Source organism: Platalea leucorodia, assembly GCF_965183815.1.
Source record: "Platalea leucorodia genome assembly, chromosome: W".
Classification (NCBI taxonomy): domain Eukaryota; kingdom Metazoa; phylum Chordata; class Aves; order Pelecaniformes; family Threskiornithidae; genus Platalea; species Platalea leucorodia.
The window spans coordinates 9,275,468-9,296,301 of record NC_138859.1 but is presented as its reverse complement, the minus strand read 5'-3'; the positions used below and the strand labels follow the sequence as shown (position 1 = coordinate 9,296,301).

The 20,834-nt window shown below is 37.1% G+C and overlaps 1 protein-coding gene across 2 annotated transcripts in view; it reads left to right on the top strand.

The window, feature by feature from the left end:
• LOC309601869 (3',5'-cyclic-AMP phosphodiesterase 4D-like) overlaps positions 1–20,834 on the top strand; it is a gene marked incomplete at both ends in the record, with an annotated part of 480,588 nt that overhangs the window by 38,682 nt on the left and 421,072 nt on the right. Inside the window, one exon of one of the 2 annotated variants that reach the window (XM_082335087.1) lies at positions 5,158–5,426. The exons of the other annotated variant lie outside the window; for it this stretch is intronic. Coding sequence (XP_082191213.1) covers positions 5,158–5,426 — 269 coding nt within the window. Of the gene's footprint in view, positions 1–5,157; positions 5,427–20,834 lie in introns of those variants that run through there. 2 annotated transcript variants of the gene reach the window in all.

Genomic DNA, 20,834 nt, shown 5'->3' with positions numbered 1-20,834 from the left:
GACTCAGCCCACCAGGTTTTGCTTATGCCAATGATGATGTAGCTCTGGGACTGGGCCAAAGCTTCTAGCTCCTCTTGCTTATTCCTCATGCTGCATGCATTAGTATAAAGACACTTCAAATGTGCTCCAATATACTCAGCACATTGTGGAGCAGACTGAAGGACCTGGACTGAAGGACCTCGCTAGCACACTGTCCCTCAAACTTCAAATCTAGTTTAAAGCTCTTTCAATGAGCCCTGCTAACTCCTGTGCAAAGATCCTTTTCCCTCTTTGAGACAGGTGTACCCCGTCTGTTGCCAGCAGGCCTGGTGTCGTGTACACCGACCCATGATCAAAAAACCCAAAATTCTGCCAGTGATACCAGTCACGGAGCCAGGTATTCATCTGCTGGCTCTTCCTGTTTCTTCTCTCATCATTCCCTGCAACCGGAAGGACAGAGGAGAACACTGCTTGTGCTCCTGATCCCTTAACCAGTCGTCCCAAGGCCCTGAAGTCTCTTTTGATTGCCCTTGGACTTCTTATTGCAACTTCATCACTGCCTACATGAAAAAGCAATAATGGATAATAATCTGAAGGCCGTACCAGGGTAAGAAGCTTTCTCTTCGCATCTTTAACCCAGGCCCCAGGGAGGCAGCAGGCTTCCCTAAGAAGTGGGTCAGGTCAGCATATTGGGCCTTCTGTTCCCCTCAGGAGAGAGTCTCCTATGATAATGACCCATCTTTTTTTCTTTATGGAAGTGGTTTTGACGCAGGGTGTAGGCCGACTTAACCTTGACGACACCTCCAACCTGGATCAACCATCGTCCTCATCATTGTTCAGTTCTACTTGCAGAGCCTCATACCTATTATGCAAGGGCACCTGGGAAGGTGGGGTAGTCACGGAGGAGATGCGCCTGCTGCGCTGGGCAGGAACTTGTCACCATTCCCCCTATCCCTTAAGTCACCGCGTTCTTCCGGGTGTAAATGTGATATGTATGAGATCTCAAATGTTCTTATTTTGAAAGAAGCAGTAAATATATTTTTGGTGGAATTTCACAACCCGCTTTCAGTGATCTCATTTAACTAGTAGGACTGGGGAAGAGCCCAGAAAATTAACTCACCTGTAAAACACATTTAAAAATACTTTTTTTATAATTTTGATTAAAAACCCTACAGTGATTTTTGGAATTGTACCCTATGCTTTCCTTTCTTAGTGTGTGTGCAAAACACATATTGTGTTTTTTACCTGGAGAGTTTTTTTCAAAGGAGTAGCTGACAATGTTTTCCAGTTTTAATAATTATGGTGGTTTTTGTAGGAAAATTAGATATGTCTTTATCAAAAGACAGTCAAGTAGGGCTTTTCCTTAATGAATCCTTATCTTTATAGCAAAAAATATATATTGTACTTTGTTGTCTTTTTTTAATGTGTGGCTAGGGGAACTGGAAATGATAATTTTTTTCTTATGGAATAGTTTTCTTTCAAGACTTTATTTTAGCACCTGGGTAGGCTACCTCATGCTACTGCCCTTTTTCTGCCTTGTCTTCTTCCCAGTCCTGACTGTAAGATAAGCATTTTGTCTAAATCACATAGTGGTTATTCGATATTGCTGGAAGCTAGACCTCTGCTTCTTATTACAGTGAAGGCTGTTCATGTTTCTAGTCTATAATAAAATCAGTCCCAAAGGCTTTCATTTAACTTCATGCGCGTGCTTGAGAGTTTTCATACATATAAGTGTCAGGCACTAACATAGATTGGCTCAACAGATTCTTAAATCATTTATATTGTGAGACTGTTTATAGTAATTAAAAGTATTAGTCTGTGGTTTGTTGGGGAATTTTTATGGTACCCCTCGAGGCAAATTAAACACACGTTTGTGCTTAAATATAAAAGAAAAAATTAATGAACAATGCATCGGGCAGAGTCCTACCGCAATAAGTGGTTCTACAAGGAGTCTGCAAAGATGCATCACGAGCAGATTCATTATATACTCTTGCACCAGCACCAGTCCCCAGAGTGGTTGCATGGGGCACCTCAGCTGGCCCTGGGTCCATCCCCCAGCCCAGCTCTGCTGCCCAAAGGTGGCCCAAAGGTGGCCCCTGAGCTTGGGCCCCTGAGCCATTCCAGGATGGCTACCAGACAATGCTGAGGCTGTTTCTTATCTCATCACCCAGGGAAATTTCACTCCCTTGCAAGGAGTAGTTCTGTCTCTGGCATTCCTGCTTCCAGCTAGTTTAACCCCTTCTGCAGCTGGGCCTTCCATGCCAGATCATTCCTCGGTCATAAATTACCACTGCTGAGCAGTTACAATTTGAATTTCCACATGCTCAGAATCTGAAGGGAAGATCTCATTTAGTATTTTGTTTTTGAGGAGGAGGAAGATGCAAGCATATGTTAAAATAAGGTATGGAATGGAACATCTACATTGAGAAATTTAACCCATTAACCAAGTAAGGAAAAGCATTTTAGTTAGCTATTCATGCAAATGGTGCTACTTTATAATGACCGAGTTCAGTTTTCCTGTTAAAAGGCCTTATCCTGCTGTTCTATACGCATTGCATATTACCTCTTTGAATATGTGGCAAACCCACTCAATACCTGTAATGCAGGTTGTCAAGCTAATGGTCCTTGTTGAATTAGTTCTAATATTTTTAAGAATATAGGAAATAAAACTGTCAATCTGTGGACTAATACTTTCCTATTTTATAATTATCTTTGTAATGCAGTGCAACTTAAAGCATGATCCTGAACCCACTGTAATCAATGTTAATGGTCTTGTTGACATCTTTGATTCATTGATCTCCAAATGATCGATCTGTCTAATTTTGTAAAACCACTGCAGCTATCTGAAGACCATACTTTGGAATAGACATCAGATGGCAGTATTTCATAGCATAAAAGAACCTAGGTCTCATTATACAGACTGTATTGTTTGAAAAAAATTATTTGACTCATGGAATCACTAGTGTTTTTTAGTAAATAAGAAAGAATAATAGACTAATAGAGAAGTGATATTTTTGTTCTTCATAGATATAAACATTTTCATATGTCATGCTTTTATTTTGTCTGCTTTTTGAAGAGCAGTGCTGTGTGTACTACTTTTCCAGTGGAAAAGGAGCAGAAGCAGATATCGTGTTAGTTATGATTTAATCCAATTCTTTTTCTATCCGTGGATTAACATTTCATTTCCAGTTTAAATTTTGTTCTTAATAAGACATAGTTTAAAATGTTGGTTTTGTAGTTTTAGTCATATCTGCGTTTTAGTCTATATTTGGTCAGTGTTAGCTTTCACACACTGATTAAATCTTCTATAAAATTTTAGAAGAATACAGGAAAACATAATGCACAGTGATTTCTGCATTCTGTGGTGCTGTCTGATATTGAATTAAATTTGTAAATACGTTGTTATCAAATTTCACATATGACGCAGTACAGTTAAACTTGCCTATGTAATGTGGCTGACTCCTGATAGCAATGTCATTCTTAATGTAAGTAGACCTTTCAGTTGCTGTTCCACTCCTGTCAGCATCATGATGTTCCCTTTATAATTCTCATCAGGAATTGTGGCTTCGGTGCTAAGTACAAAGGTGATTCCTCTCCATTGTGACAGAAGGCTGCTTTTGCAGGATTTCCGATTTTGCCATAAGACAGAAAACAGTATTTGCCTTTCACACCTGGTTATGTAATTGTGGTCAAACACCCTTCACCCCATTGAAAGTCTGGACACTGTGTGCTTCTAAAAGGAAATTCTTATTCACAAAGGAAAGCTGGATTGTAAGACAAAGTAAAAGAGGAAACATGTATTGCACCAACAAAAATGATACATAACTGATGTTCTGACATTAAAAAGAAATCTCTCAGAAAATGGTGATGGTTTGTTCCTGTAGGATGAACAGGAAGTATGGTTATAACTGAAAAGATTGTTGTTACTGTCAAAAGTTAATGTACCAAGCTTAAGCAAATATTAGCCTTTCACCAGTTATTACAGGTCTTTGTCCGCTATCAGTTATGAACAAAACTGAACATGTTTATAAAAATTTTGTCTTTCAGAATAGCTGAAGTGAGTTATTTTAATTAAAAAAATAAAAAAATAAGTCTCAAGATTGATTGACAAAGGTTTTGTTGGCTCAGAAAACTGCATCAATATCTTGTTTGCATAATGCCATGAAAAAAAGATATTCTAAAAATTAATTTTAATAGCAGTATGTATTGATCAAATGCAAGTACTTTTGCCTTTTTATATTTTAGAGGTTCTCTTTTAATATCTTTAGATAGTTTGTTTCCCCACCAGCTGTGAACAGAAAAAAGGCACTTCCCTAGTTCAAGTAGTGGTCATGATATGACGATATACTGAATTAAGAACATCTCATTAAACAGATACCAGTAGCTTTCATAGTCTGATTTCAGTTTGCGTGCAGATCTTAACCTATTGTTTCATTTGTATTTCTGTAAAATGTAGCAAGTATTAGCCTTTCCTAAATCATTTGAAAACTGGTTGTGATAAACTGACTTGGGGAGGGGGGTGGAGAAGGCAGAACCTAAACCCTTTTACATTATTTAATTGCAGTATTTGCTAGTTAGCTTAAGAGGTAAAAGTTTGTAATCTTCATTTGTAAATGGGGACTACAAAGATAAATACTGTAGATCCTGGAAAAAACAGAAGAGGTTATTCAGCAGTCCCCCTTCCTTTCAGCCTTCCTGAAGGTTCAGGAATAAGCAAATGGAAAGAATAACCAAACAAAATGAGCACGTATCTGATGTTTAAGCCCTCCTCTAGTGCTTTTTATGTATGTAACCAGAAATCACTCAAGCAGCTGCAGCATGTTAGTTCCAAAAGTTTAACAGGCAGTTTTATAGCTCTGACAAAGGCCGTGCTAAAGCAGTTTCTTCCTCCCATGCTCACTTGCTATGATAGCTAATAAGTGATCTTTGGCAGCAGGGCTGTGAGAGGAGTGGTAATGTTTAATAGATTTCTGTGGAGGAGTTAGCTTGCTTTTCCTTTGTAGATTGTTATCTATAGAGACTCTGAGGGCAGGCGACACTATGTTGAAAACAGAATAGGCTGAACTGGAGTTGGAGCTCTGCACAGTTCTTTGGGACTGATTAAGAAAGGAAATATTTTAAGCAGTCAAGCCAATATTTGATTGTATTAGACCTTAATAACAAACTTCCTTGGGAAACATGGCTCAGCAGACAAGTCCGGACACTTTGACTGTTCCTGAAGTGGATAATATACATTGTCAAAATCCATGGTTAAATGAAGATCTTGTGAAGACCCTGAGGCAAAGCCTGTTGCAACATGAAAAGTCCAGGACATCTAGGAAATCTTCATCTATTTCTCCCCGGCTGTCTCCAATTATTTCTCCTCGAAACTCTCCAAGACTTTTATACAGGATGCTTCTGAATAGCAACATACCAAAACAGCAGCATTGCACTGTGGCACATACCTGGTAAGCACTGAACAGGTTGTCATGAAATGTCAGATTCACTTTTCTTCACAGAGCATTTCTCTTCTTGGTGTCAATGCCTATATTTGTTGGTTTGATCTCAGCATGAATCTGTCTGGTTGAAAGAGGCAGTACTAATTTGTGACTCAAGTTAATTTCAGACCTGAAGTTTAAATACTAATTTATATAAAGTAAGAAAACATATATTTGCTTGCACAAAAGCTACTTTATTTCCTCTGATTTCTTAGGTAATAATCCCTTTCTTCCCCTCCTCCAGAAATAAAAATTGGAGTCTTAGGAAAGAAAAGTACTTATCTCATTCTGTCCTTTTCAGGCCAGAGTGAGTAGGCAGAATTTTTTTTAAAATGTCTTTTAAATATATCTTATTTATTTATTTATTGCCAATTTATGACCCCTCTTGCCCCTAAGCAGAATAGCACAAATTTGTTTATCTTTTAACAGCACTCAAATTAAGAAGGGCATCATAGAGAAGAATGGTGGGAATAGATATTGTATATGAAATAGTGATTTTTATTAAAGCAATTGCTAGAATAAACAGAGGAAAGATGGAAAGGGAATCCCTTGTTAATTGATTCTCTAGTACTACTTTTTTTTGTAACTTGATCATTTCTTAGTCGTGTGTTTGTGATCAAATCTATAAAAGACATTTGCTTTGTTGCATCCATCTTCTGTAAAACAGCAGCATAATTTCATTACTTAATTTATTCTTTTTCAAATGTTACATATGAGATTATTGTAACTCAGTAATACATTCCTGTTTGCTTTGATGGTCCTGAGATCTTGATGTGTTCTGTTTTTCTTTGTGAGATTTTTTTCCCCATTATTTTTCAAATAAAAATGTAATATAAAGAAAGGAGGGCAATGAAATATGTTCAAAGAAAGTAAGTCATGCATTCTGAGCAGTAAATAGATATGCTATTCAAGTTTATAATTTGTCTGAAATTAGATTTTTAGCTACGTGATAGGTATGTGCATTGCACATTGTATACATGTGTGCCTAAATCTTTACTATGTATGTATTTGTAGCTAAAATGTATTGGTGTACTATGTGTTAAAATATAATAGCACCTGCATTTAATTGAAAAATGGTAATATAAGATTAGGGGTTAATCAGTGATTCGAAAATGAATATATGCAGCATAATGAGCAATAAACAGTAAAAGTTGCTGGAGAAAGATGTCTAGGGTAAGCATGTAGTAAAGTGTGTGGATGCATGGCTAAGAAAAAAAATAATCAAAGCCAAGCAAATTAGTTTATGGTACGTCAAAATGTAATAGCAAAAAAACCCAACTGCTATATTTCAGAGTACTATTTACAGACCTGATTTAGAGTAACAGATACTCCTTTGATAAAATATTTTTACCCTTGAAAAGGATGGGGAAAACCAAGTGTGACTTTATACTTAAAGAATATTTATTTTGAAACCAGTATGCCTGATCAGAAATTGCATGTGTAACAAAGAAAACTGAATGAAATTAGGAGATTTCATTTTCCCTTAACAGTTATGCCTAAACCCCAACAACATTAAGGATCTCTAACTGCTGGTCTGTGTTAAATGATTAATAAAACAGTCTATACATAAGATCATGCCAGATTTAAAAAAAAAATAATAATTCATGTAAAGCTGTTTTACGTTGTAAGGTGAAAATAAATAAGAATTTGTGAAAGTTTACAGAGGAAAATTATCATGCATGATTATTTCTGTATGTGTTATGACAGTTATTTAAGAAGACTGAGAAAGGAAGAGTATTAAAAAGGACGGTGATGAAGTGAACAAACAGGTTTGGGCAACATAAAAGGGCAAAGGATGGCATAGTATTAAAAAGTGGAATTTTGTTTAAACGCACTTCCTCTAGTGAGCTTCAGAAAATTTTGAGTTTGGGTAGAGTGCCATTTTCCAGCATGATGTGGAGTGTAGGAAATCCTATCATAGAATCATAGAATACCAGGTTGGAAGGGACCTCAAGGATCATCTGGTCCAACCTTTCTAGGCAAGAATTTACACAGTCTAGACGAGATGACCCAGCACCATGTCCAGCTGAGTATTAAACGTGTCCAGTGTAGCAGAGTCAACCACTTCCCTGGGGAGATTATTCCAATGATTGACTGTTCTCATTGTGAAAAATTTTCCTCTCGTGTCCAATTGGAATCTCCCTAAGAGTAACTTGTACCCATTAGCCCTTGTCCTCACCATGTGACTCCTTGTAAAAAGGGAGTCTCCATCTTCTTTGTAGCTCCCCTTTAAGTACTGGTACATGGTGATGAGATCACCTCTAAGCCTCCTTTTCTCAAGGCTGAACAAGCCCAGTTCTCTCAGCCTATCCTCATATGGCAGGCTTCCCAGACCCTTGATCATCTTGGTGGCCCTTCTCTGGACCCCCTCCAGCCTGTCCACATCTTTTTTGTATAATGGGGACCAGAACTGTACACAGTATTCCAGGTGTGGCCTGACAAGCGCCAAGTAGAGAGGGATAATGACTTCTTTATCTCTGCTGGCGATGCCCTTTTTGATGCAACCCAGCATCCTATTGGCCTTCTTGGATGCAGCAGCACACTGTTCACTCATATTGAGCTTCCTGTCCACCAGGACCCCCGGGTCCCTTTCCACAGAGCTGCTCTCCAGCCAGGTGGATCCCAGTCTGAGCTGCACTCCTGGATTATGTTTTCCCAGGTGCAAGACCTTACACTTGTGCTTGGGTTTTTTCCCAAATATGTGAAATACTGGTCCTGTGAAATACTGGGCCTATAAAATACTGTTGTTGAACAATTCATAGTTATTTCTAAATGATTTGTAAGACTGGCTTATCTTAGCAGTAGGTTTTTTTCAGCAAGTAAAGAGCCAAGCAGAGAGTTAGAATAAATAACCTGAGAACCTGCAAAGAAGAATAGTATTTCAGAAGTGAAGTAGGAGGAGAAAAAACACTAATCTTGAGTAATATTATATGTGATCAGGCTTGCAGGCATATGAACGGAAGCAGAAGCGATACTATGTGCTTCCAAAATTTATTTGTTGCCAAATCCCATCAAGTCCGTAGCTGCTGATATGTCTTCACTTGCTTATCTATTTAGAAAACTGAGATGCTGTGTGATAGATATGTAGTTTCTAGATGCTTTGGCTATATAGGCAGTATAGTGGTTTTCATTCCATATCCATATAATCTATTTGAGGCAGTTCATAGAAAAAAATGAGCTTTTGAAAATGGAATAGTTGTAAGCTTGCTCCAAAATGTTGTATTATGGAGGATCCATTCTGGTTTGAGTGCATATAGTTTGTTCCACAATAGTTATGGCCTTTTCTGTAAGTGCTCTAATTTTCTTATATTTCTAATTTAATCTGTTTTGTACTTTAAGAACAGTAGTTGAATTCTTTGTGTATACATCTTTCTTTAGTCTGTTGTTCACACAGGCATTAAAAATTTTAATAACATGATCTTATTCAAGCCAACAATAATTAGAAAGCCATTCATGTAATATTTCAGTCCTTTCTGACTTTGCAAATTACCACCAGTTTTTAGAATTTTAGTATTTTCTTATGTTTTTCTTATGATTATAATTTTATGTATATATGTAGCATAAGAACTAAATGTATAACGCTAAAGATATTGCTGTGTCTTGCAGTGCTGCCAAATACAGCCACTGCAAATTCAGTGTACTAGAAAAACTCATTTAGATTGCACCTAACAGCTCCTTGATTTCCAGGCTCCAAAATGACATTCAGATACAGTCAAGAAGTAGGTGGCAGGCTGATGAATTGTTCTGGTGACACAGTTCTTCCCCCTTTCTTTCATAAGGCCCATAGCTCTCCCCCTGTAATGATTTGGGATGTAGAACTGTTGACACCAAAATGCATTTACTTTATCATGTGACTATTATCCTTTCACATGAATAATTGTGTTAACATTTTTAGTCATATAGCAGGAATATTTGGTCTTGTAAGGACTGCATAAATGGCCCAGCTGTGAATTGTCAAAATGCTTTCATTTTTTTATGTGATGAGGTATCCAATCGTAGGATGCAATGTTCACATACATGTTCATTTACACAATGGGGCAATGGTATATTATGTAAAAGGCATATAACTACTTGTGATTAAAAAAGGTGATGTGGTATGTAAGCCTTTAACACCTCTGTAAGAAACTCTATGGTTCTTTCCAGAAAAGTTGAACTGTTGTGTCTTCTGAAAACCATGTCTTGCATAAAAATTGTCATGAAAATTGTACACAAACTGGGTCATTTACTAGGAGTACTTAAGAAACTGATGGAGCCATTTACTTAAATCTGTTCTCTCTGTATCAGTTGTGTTTAGGAAGGCACAACTTAAAAAATTGGTTATTTTTTTAATTTGTTTTTAATAGGAGATTTCCATGCCTATGTTCAGAAAGGTGATTATATAACTCGATTTTGCTTACAAGAGTATAATGGAATATTTGCTAATATTTCTTTCAACTCAGAGTTCATCACTAACCATTAGCCTCAGACATTTTGAGTCCTTCTCTCCTTCATCCTTCCCCAGCTGTAACTCTGAATTAATTCTAACAGTTGAAAGATAAACTTCCAGATTACTAATTTTAGAGAGGAAAAAATACAGCATTGAATGAGGTTTTAAGTAGTAGAGTTGCATGGGGTCTTCATTTTTGTTTCAGAGAGTGTTACAGCTAGTCTTGCCTATAACTGCGAAATTAAAACTACTTAAGTAATTTTGAACTTTTAGTCTGGATCGCTGTCAGTCTATAGACTATGTCAGTCTGCAGTCTATAGGAAACAACCATAACTGAAAAGAAACAAGTGTTTAAAAGCTTCATGGCCAGGAATTCAAATATACTCTAGCCAAAACCAATTCACGTTCCTCAGAAATCTGCATTATATTGTCTTACTGTAAAAGTAATCATAATGCTTTAAGATATGGTCAATATAATGACACGGCAGCACATATTACAACCAGACACAGACAAAATATAATTAACTCCTCTGGTATGTGCTTGACAAATTCATTTTCTGGATTGTCTTGGTTGGCTTTTCGTATGCCTTTTCTAAGCCGCCTATCCCCAGTGCAGTTTGGCAGGAGAGATCATTAGTGTGGGATCATACATGCTGGGATTTGTGAGAAGAGAGGGCCTTCAATTACAGGGAAGGAGACTTGTCGGTTCCCCAGCTGTGTGAACAGCCAGTGTGTGTGATGCATGTCTAAAGGTCTGTGGAAGGATGTTTAGATACTTTAAATCATACAGCTTTAGTAACTCATGGAAAGTCAGCTTTCCTTTATTTTCCATGAAAAATTCCTTCCTGTAAGAAAGGAAGGAGAAGCAAGAAGCATGGATAGTAAGGTCAGTGCAACATAGCAACTAAATTGTATTTATTTAATTGGAAGTATGAAGTCATGGCATGTATGTGCTTGATTTTTTTGGCCTTTATTATTTGTTGCCTTAATATTTCTCAGTGAACGCAAAATGTTCAAACAGTTTTTCTCTGCTGTATATAACTTTGGACAGAATATTTGCTGCCTTTCTGATTTATTTGTGTGTGTGTGCGTATTCAGATACAGCAAGTAATGATATATGACTTTTTTTTTCATTATATAAATTGAGTTTGTTATTCATGGGTCCATTGTTAGTCTTCCCCTTTGATATCTGTCCCCTCTCCAGCTCTTCTGGGGTTCATTTAGTACTTTTTGATGTTCAGGGGTTTTATGTTTTTGCTCGTTAGACTTTTTTTATTTTTAACATGCATCCCCAAACCTAACCATTTAATATGATTACTGACTGTAAGAATACAAGTATGTGCTCAGTTATATAGAGTACTTTCATGTGAATTCAGCCAGCCTTTGTTCCCACCCATAGTAAATAGTTTTACATTGACTTTGGCACTTGGGTATGAAAATGATAGATGCCTTAGAGTTTAGATAAATATGGGTAAGGTGTGCCATTTTAAGTTTCAGGAATGTAACTGACATAAGGGTACTGATAAACTCAGGTCTTTGTTTATTTTTATTGCACAATATCTTTTCATGCACTTTTAGCACTAATTCCGAAAAACAACAAAACCTCAAGTATTAGTTATAAATATATTGCTCTTCTGCAATCTACCTAACTTTATGTGGTTCTACACTACCTGATTCAGTGTATTTATGCTGAAATCATACTAAACTATACTGAAGCTATACCAAACTGAAAGTATATACTTTTTCTCACTACATCTTCTTCCAATTTTCAAGATATGTTTTCTTCAAAGACTTTTAATGCATGTCTATGTTTTCCTTTCCTTCACTACTCTGCTTCTCAGGGAACTAAAGTAATTACAATTTGGTGCATGAAAAGCATTTCAAAAGGAAGATCCATCAAAGCAGAGTAGGATGATAACTATGCTAAGAACATTAGGAAAGGATAAGGTTCATAAACAATATATACTCTATACTAACAGCTGAAAGGTTCTAGAGAGTTGTGCAGAGTAGTTCAAACTTCAGTGGAAAAAACTTTCTGTGTTATGGAAAAATATTTCAAAGAGAAGCCAGATTGCAGCATATTTTCCTGATTTAATAAGATGCATGTACTCATGAAATTAAAAGCAGTGTTTAATCAGATTACAGATGCAACAAAATTTAATTAACAATAACATCCTTTTGGAACTATTAAAATAAAATTTAGAGTTTAAGAAGATAAGATTATTTGAATAAGATGATGAGTTGCACATTTGCATATGTGACCTTATTTGTTTCTGTTGAATTAAGAAAACAAAGCAGTATTGGGGTGTGTGTGTGTGTGTGTGTGTGTGTGTGTCTCAAATCCAGTTTGTTTGAGTTTCTTCTACTACTTCCTTGTTTTTTCTCACACTTCCTAAATCAACTGACCAAATATTATATAAGGTTTTAGTCAAGGTAACAACCAACATATTACAGAGGACTCTTCCATTGGTTTTCAGACTTTTTAGATTGGGTTACCTTACTCCTTTTCTGGAATAGTATGGGATCCTCTCTGCATATAATGTGAAGATATTCATAATAGATGCATAAATTATTCCCAGGAAATAATTTAATTTATAATATTGTCACAGAGACATACTACAAATATGTAAGATAACCCAATCCACATATCCACTCTTTTCTTGAAATTCTGTTAGGTAAAGAGGGGCATGCTTGTGTGTATGTTTGTATACAAATAGGAAACAGGATTGCAAAGACAGCATGTGTATTTGATGGGATCCGGGCACACATATGCATGATTTAATGGGGCAGAGGCAAGGAATGAGCTAGGGGAACACGATGCTGTCTAGTATCTACAGAGTGGCTTGCAATAAGCTGAGGATGCTGCACAATGGTGTTAACTACTGACAAGTTAATTTAGAATCATAGAATCATAGAATCATTTAGGTTGGAAAAGACCTTTAAGATCATCAAGTCCAACTGTTAACCTAGCACTGCCAAGTTCACCACTAAACCATGTCCCTAAACGCCACGTCTACCTGTCTTTTAAATACCTCCAGGGATGGAGACTCAACCACTTCCCTGGGCAGCCTGTTCCAATGCTTGAATTTACCAGAGAGAAATAATACTGTTTCTCCACAGCTCAAACTTGAGGAGAGACAGATAGGGACAAAATTAATCTCCCCATATAGAAGGAAGCCTTCGGCTGGGGCTGCACGGCTAGAAGGCGCGTCCCCTGGGTGGTGGATAGGGGATCCCTCTCTGGAGGGTGCACCGGATAAAATTGAAGAAGGTGCCGCGAACCAACGCAGCCTAAGGGAAGGCCACCCTGACAGAAAAACCACTGGCCCTCCAAGTCATGGGGGTTGGGCAGGAGGCCAACTACCTCCTCCCGGAAAAAAAAAAAATAAAAAGTTGCAGAAACGACGAGCATCAACTTTCAAAAAAACCGAAATGGCGGGGATGGAGAAAATCAGTAATGAAGTGAGGAGGAAGAGATGGAACTGGATCGCTCATGTCCTGAGGAAAAAACCAACAGAAGACTGCACTGTGGCCCTTGGGTGGACTCCAGAGGGAAGAAGAAAGCGGGGTCGCCCAAAAACGACCTGGCGTCGGATGGTGGAGGTTGAGAGGAATGGTGCAGGCTGGAACTCTTGGGAAGCGGCACGGCACGCAGCCACAGACCGATCGAAGTGGAAGAACGATGTTCGCGCCTTGTGTGCCTCCTGGCACTGAGAGAATTCAGATCAGATATAGAAGGAAGAGGCAAAGACACATTGTCCCAAATGGGAGTCATGTTAGAGCAGAGCTCCTGGTATCAGAAAGGAAACCCAAAACCACTTCAGAAAGATCCACGAACAATCAAAGGCTAAATTATAAGTCTTTATTGTACAGGAACAAATAAATGAGTAAGGAAGAACAATATGAAGGAGAAAGAACAATACATTTGTCTGGCTAGATTTGCTAGTACAAAATTTTTCTTTTATAGCAGTACCTGTTACATTTTCTTTTGGAAGGAAAGGAGAGATGCATCTCAACCATTTTCATTGAGCCTTTCTGTCTTGTAGATCTGGTACTTCTTCATAAGTTTTAATAGCTGAAGTGATTTGCCTAAGTCATGGTATTGTCTGATCTATTGTCTTTAATGGTGTGTTCTGTGTTGGACATTATTTAGGAGAAATTCTAAATAATTTAGGAGAAATGGAACCGAGTTCCTATAATTCTACTTTTGTTTAGTAGTTACCTCAAAAGCAAAGAACTGCTTTGCAAGAGTGCTTTTGCATCCACAATTTTTTATTATGTCTTACTATATTGTATTGCAAGTTATGTGTGACTGCAAAGGTTTTAACTATTGTACCCTTCTATAAATTCTCTGACTTCCTTAAGGTTTTTAAAGAATTTGCAAAAAGTTCCAGTAGTTTTTGTAGAACATTTTTATTAGCTTACAGTGTAACATCTTGGGAAGCCTATTAGACTCAAGCGGTCTTCCACGTTGCTTCTTGTTGGATCACTCTGATTGCATTTTGCAAACTTGCTATCTTCACTTTCATTTTGCATGTGTATATTACTATTTTCTTTGTGGTTTGGTAAAACAGGTTATTTGTTCTTGCCCCAGCCCTTGCAATCCTGTCTGTCTGTTCTGCAGTTTCACACATTTTCAATGTTTTATTCAAGCTGAAATTGGTATCTCATGGTAGCCTTTTCCTCAGTTTTGAATCTCAAGACTCCGCTGTACCTTGGCCTTAAATTAAGGATTTCACAGGTATTCTACAGTTGTATGTACATAACCTCAAAGTTTCAAATGTGTTATAAAAGCTTCAGAAGTTTCTTTTCCTTTTTGATTTCTCATAGCAATTCATATCTCTTAATAGATATATTGCTTATGGGAATGCATATTCTTACAATTTCTTTAGGACAGTCTAGCAACTAGCTGGCTTTTCCTATCATACATTCTTGAAGAGCTTCAGCTTCTTTGGGATTTGTAGGTATTACTCCATTTTTTTTCTCTTGTGACATTTCTTCTGTATCTCATGAACTTTTTGGGGTTTTTCTTATACTTCAGTTTCATCTAGTACCAAGTATGGTTTTTCCACAGAACACTGACCTTAAAACTTGCAAGAGTTCATTCCAACAATAGATAAGTTAACATTTAAGTGAGAAAGAAGAGTCGGAGAGGGGTCTCAGCATCTCAGTCTGTCAAGCTACCAGTCCCATGAGGAGCAACCATTGGCTGGAACCAGCAAGTTTTACTCTGTCAAAGGGCAGAGTACTGACAGACATCTGATTTATGCAAAAGTGCAGTGAATCGTTTGCTAGTGGAAGGCTTATTTCTGTCCTCATCTGGGGAAAATGGCCAGTGTTAGAACTGGTCTCTACCTGGGGCAAGTTACTGGTGCTTAGACTGTGTCTGCAGTAGAGCATGGTCACTCAGTTGTGGTGGGATGCACCGCCAGACCTGTCCTTTCACTCATGCCCGGCTAATGTTTGATCTTGGTCACTATATAATGTTGGTAATATTGACATCTCCCCTCACAGCAAAATTTTAGGAAATAGTCTTGTAAAACCTCTACTACTTCTACTATTAATAAATTTATAGTGGGTTGACTTTACATTTTCTAAACCTGCAAAGTTCAGCAAGCAGTCTTTCTCCTTCATCAGAGGTGGCATGACACTACATGGCTAACACTTCATGTTAGCACAGAACTTCTTTTCTGGTAGTTGTATATTCCCCCTTAGTAAATGTTCAGCATCTTCTATCCATTATTTTCAACAGCTTACCTTTACTAAGCCTCTGCATTCAGTTCTTTAAAAAAGAACATGTACAGAATTAATATAGCAAAAAAGTAAAATTTTGTCCATGCATGGGGAGAAATGCAAGATGAGAAGGACATACTCCATTTCATTTATTGTTATATAAAGAAACACTTGTGTTTGTGTATTATATCTGTGTCATATGCTTTAATTGTAACCTGTTTTCCTCTTAGATTGTACTTTTCTTAGGCAGTGATCATATCTCTTCTATGTTCTTCAGTGTACCAAATTTATTGGTGCTCATTAAATATTCTTACTATAACAGAACTAATCAATTAGAATCTCATTGTGACAGGTGCTCCACAGGTATGCTCCTGACAGTGAAGTTGATTATTGTAGACTAATAGTCACAGATTTTTATAGACAATAGATTGTTCAAGTAAGCTTGGAATAGTTTAAGGTGTAATAACGTGTGAGAATGCATGATGTACAATTAAACACACTACCATTATGGGCCAGACTGACTTTTGCTGGAATATCCAGGAACTTCCATAGCGTTCTTTAAGGCATAAATTTGTCTTTGGGATTATCTCTTGATAGCATTGTGGTAAGTAATTGTGGATGAGTTAATTGTTTGAAAGTGTAAAATGTGGTTTTGTGTGAGTGTATGGTGTATGGGCTTCTATGATAAATCTTCATCTGCTGACCCTGACAAATAATCTCTAGAACAAGTAGTAGGAGCTTGCTAGAGAAGGAATCTCCACAAGGTGTTTTAAGAATATTTGTCTATATATTCAGTTTTCCCAAAAAATAGAATAAGGCAGCAAATAAGTTTTATCTAGAATAGATTTTATAAATTGTGTGACTTTTTTTTCCAGCTTGATCTGAACAATATATGTTTCCATATTAAATAAGTTAAAGGAAAAGTAGGCATTTCTGATGTGCATTTTAATATTATAACAATTTTCCAGTTATATTCAAATAAGCAATTGATTTATTTGACCATTACCATAAATATAATTTTGCATTATAGAAGACACATACAATCACAGATAACATATGCTGTTTTCTTTTGGGGATGGGAAGGTTCACTGAATGATGAATCAGAAAAGCTAGCTATTGTATTTCCAGTCTTACTGTGCAGAGGTAAGAACCTTTAAAATCTGCTGTACTTTCATAAGCACAGTCATAAGCTATAAAATCTAAGTTATTTTAAAATATCATCTACCTGTTGGACCTATTCATTATTATGCACATTCACATGACAGAGATTTAATTCTCCAAAGGTGTTAATTACAGTCATAGCATGTAGCACATTACATAATCAAAAAGAAAAATAATGACTTGTGTAAATGCATGCTGTCATGGGAAATAGATTAGACCACATAATTAAATATGGAAATCCAGCAAGATCACAAAAAATATTCATTAAAAGGCCTAAGAACTGACTTCACAATGAGCTCTATTCTCCACGTAAAAAATAATTTACCGCAGAAGAAATATTTGAAACTTACAAAACACAGTGTTTCTCCAAGTATGTATCACTCGTTTCCGAGGAATGCAATGTATGTGAGAGAGAGCTAAGTTAGATACTCCAGCTAAAATTGCTGGTAAAGAACAATTGCGTACTTAAATATTTCTTACTTATTGTGATAGTTGCAGTCTGGAAACTTGCATGTGATTCTCTTGTGGGTTGAATATATTTGTCAGCGGTGACTATATGAGGTATATCTATTGGAGAAGGAGTTGTTGCCACCGTAGTCACACAACAATTTGTGATATCTGGTAACACTAGTATACAAGCAGCTGTGACAATACCAAGCCTTTGGCTTTTCATCAACAATAGCTTGCTGAGAGCATCAATATTAAAACACATGTTGATTTTGGGGAAAAAATAAATAAATCAATAAATCAGCTATGAGAAAAATTAAATCCCATCATATGATTATTGTTAACAATTTAAAAAGTAACACAAAGGCTGAAGCATGCTGAGTTCAAGATTGGACTGCATCTTTCAGTCTGTAAAAACCATCTCAACAGAAAAAAAAGATTTTTAGGCATGAACTTCAGGATAGAGGTTGTTAGTAATTTTCTAATAAAATATTGGAAAATACTGACTTATTCTGCCTTAAATATTTAATTTGAAATACTTCAGAGTCTCCCACCCGCCAAGTACTTGCTGAGAGCAAGGAATGCCTTGTTCCACCTCACCTAGAGAGGCTGTGCAGGAGGGAGAGTTTTACTGAGCTATGAGATACAAATCACAGTATCGTGTATTCTGTTCAGATAGGTGGCAATGAATAATATATATTTAAAATATTATATATATATATTATTTTTTATATATATATATATATAAAATCTCATGACCCAACAGCAAGTTCTGCTGTTACTGCTATTCTAAATATGTGCTATTTTTCCTTTAAGACACCTCTCTCCTTTTAGCAACTTCACAGTATACTCAGTGGCCATATCTGCAAATTATTCTCTATTTTCTTCTTTTACAGTATCAAAACTTCTTTCGATCTGTTTTGTGACTTTTTGCCCCAATCTGGAAGCCTTCCCCTTTTAAAGATCTCAATGTGATCTTGATAGACCTTAATGGAATGCTCCTTGAAACACTGCTCTCGTACGCACTGCTGTCTCTTCATAATAGTGGTCTACTGCCCATTATTCCACCTAGGAAAGTCAGTGTCATCAATCATTCTTCCAGAACCTCCATACTATGCAGGAATCTCTTAATGTGGCTTGCAAATTGACAGACTCTAAAAGAATATGCTTCCCAAGAATACAATTTGTCAGTGTTCCTATCAAGTAAATATATACCACAAAAAAATAAAAATGTTTCTTCATGGTTATAAATTTTTTCTTCAGAATCTTTGTCAAGATTGTTTTTGGATGAGTTGTTCTAACTCCCTTTTACTCCTTAGTACAAATGATCTTCCATCTCATTGCCCTGCTCTTCATGTAACAGTTGTGGGTTTTTTTAATCATAAGGCTTCTCAGAGGATGATTTAATTTCTGCTCCCTTCAGAGTGTATATTACAATTTAGAACCTGATCTCAGTGCTGATGAATTTAAAGGATATGCTTTATGAACCTTTGGGAATGTATCACTGAAAGTAAAATTTTTTTGATCAATTCTTTTGCAAACTGTCAAACAAAAATAATTTAAGCTTAATGTCCAATGAATTGTTAAGAAATTGGATTAATCACTAAGAATTTTTAATTTGTAAATGTCGTGGTTTAACCCCAGCCAGCAACTAAGCACCACACAGCCGCTCACTCACTCCCCCCCGGTGGGATGGGGGAGAGAATCGGAAGAGTAAAAGGGAGAAAACTCATGGGTTGAGATGAAGACAGTTTAATAGGTAAAGCAAAGGCCGCACGCACAAGCAAAGCAAAGCAAGGAATTCATTCACTCCTTCCCATCGGCAGGCAGGTGTTCAGCCATCCCCAGGAAAGCAGGGCTCCATCACGCGTAATGGTTACTTGGGAAGACAAACACCATCACTCCGAACGTCCCCCCCTTCCTTCTTCTTCCCCCAGCTTATATACTGAGCATGATGTCATATGGTATGGAATAGCCCTTTGGCCAGTCCGGGTCAGCTGTCCTAGCTATGCTCCCTCCCAGCTTCTTATGCACCTGGCAGAGCACAAGAAGCTGAAAAGTCCTTGACTAGTGTAAACTCTACTCAGCAAGAACCAAAACATCAGTGTGTTATCAACATTATTCTCATCCTAAATCCAAAACACAGCACTCTACCAGCTACTAAGAAGAAAATTAACTCTATCCCAGCTGAAACCAGGACAGTAAATTAACCTGGACTCTGTATAAACAGCATTGAAAAAGGTTTTTCCACAACCTCTTCAGTCCCTGGAGCATCTGCTGCAAATGCCATTGATATGCTAAGCAGGAGTAGCTCCTTTTCTGATGTGAAGATTATTTCACTTGTGGGGAGGGGGGATATAAAAATAAAATCTCAGCTGAGTCTGTGAAGGAAAGCCTCTATCTTTCATTCTCCATATATTCTCCAGACTGCATTCTGCATTTAATTACAAAGGTGCTTCTAGACATACCTTGCACAATAAAAAACACTTTGTGTTTTGTGGCTTTGTTACAAGCTGCTACTTGCATGTCCAAAGTGCAAAGATCATCACCAATCAAGAATAAATAAAAGAAATTTAATTGTGTTTAAAAGCCTTATAAAATGTCATCAATTATTTGAATGCATACAATGAAACATCATTGTTAAAATACATAGAGAAGGTAAAGGCAGGTAAAAACATGAAGTGACATTGGTCCGTGAAAATTTTTGGATATAAGCTTGTGCTATGAGCTGGAACTGTTCAATAGTTGCTGTTTCTGTTTTGTAAATACTTGAAACAAAACATTTTAATATTTATCTCAGAAGGGTTTTGTTAATATTTTTCCAGTGCTTTTTAAGTATGAAGTGCTATTATTCTTTACAGATCAAGAGAATGTTCACTTTTCATCTTCTAAATATTAAATATTCATTTATAGTTTCTTGTAGTGTCAACATTCTAGGTATTGTAGGAATCTAAGAAAACACTGTCCTTGCTTTGAACATTTTAACTGCAGCAGAAAACAAACCAATAGAAGCTTTAGGGGCTTTTTCCTTGTAATTGTAAGACTACCCACTGATCTATAGCAAAAATCTGGAACATTAATGTAGTTGAGTATGACAAGTACATCTGAACTCATATATCTTGCTTGTCATCAGATTTATCAGTTCAGGGATATGCCACATTAACCTTGACCATGCAGTTCAAAGCTCAGTTGTGTCTGATTCACAGAAAGAGCAGGCAATGCAAAATTGTACCTGCTTTCAAAAAGATGTAGACATTCTCTGGGGTGGAGAAAAGGCCAAAACACAGTTTTAGAGAGTAGTGTTTCTGTCTTAAATACAATGCATGTGTTCCCTGCTTCGCTCAGTATGGAGTTTCCAATGTCTGCAAAAACTGAGGGGCAACAGATCTTTGCCTCTTTTTCTGTCTGTAAAATGCATCTGTTCTGCTCACCCAAAGAGTAGGTGGGGCTAACTTGGCGAGGCAGGCTTTAAACTGAAGGACTTGGGGGGTGGGGTCCAAAACAGAAATGCTCATGCCATCACATTCAACTGGGGCGTAAGTCAGGCCAACCAGAGCGGCAACAAATGTTCCTTAGCTGTCTCCCAAGATGTGAACCAGAAGAGCAACCAC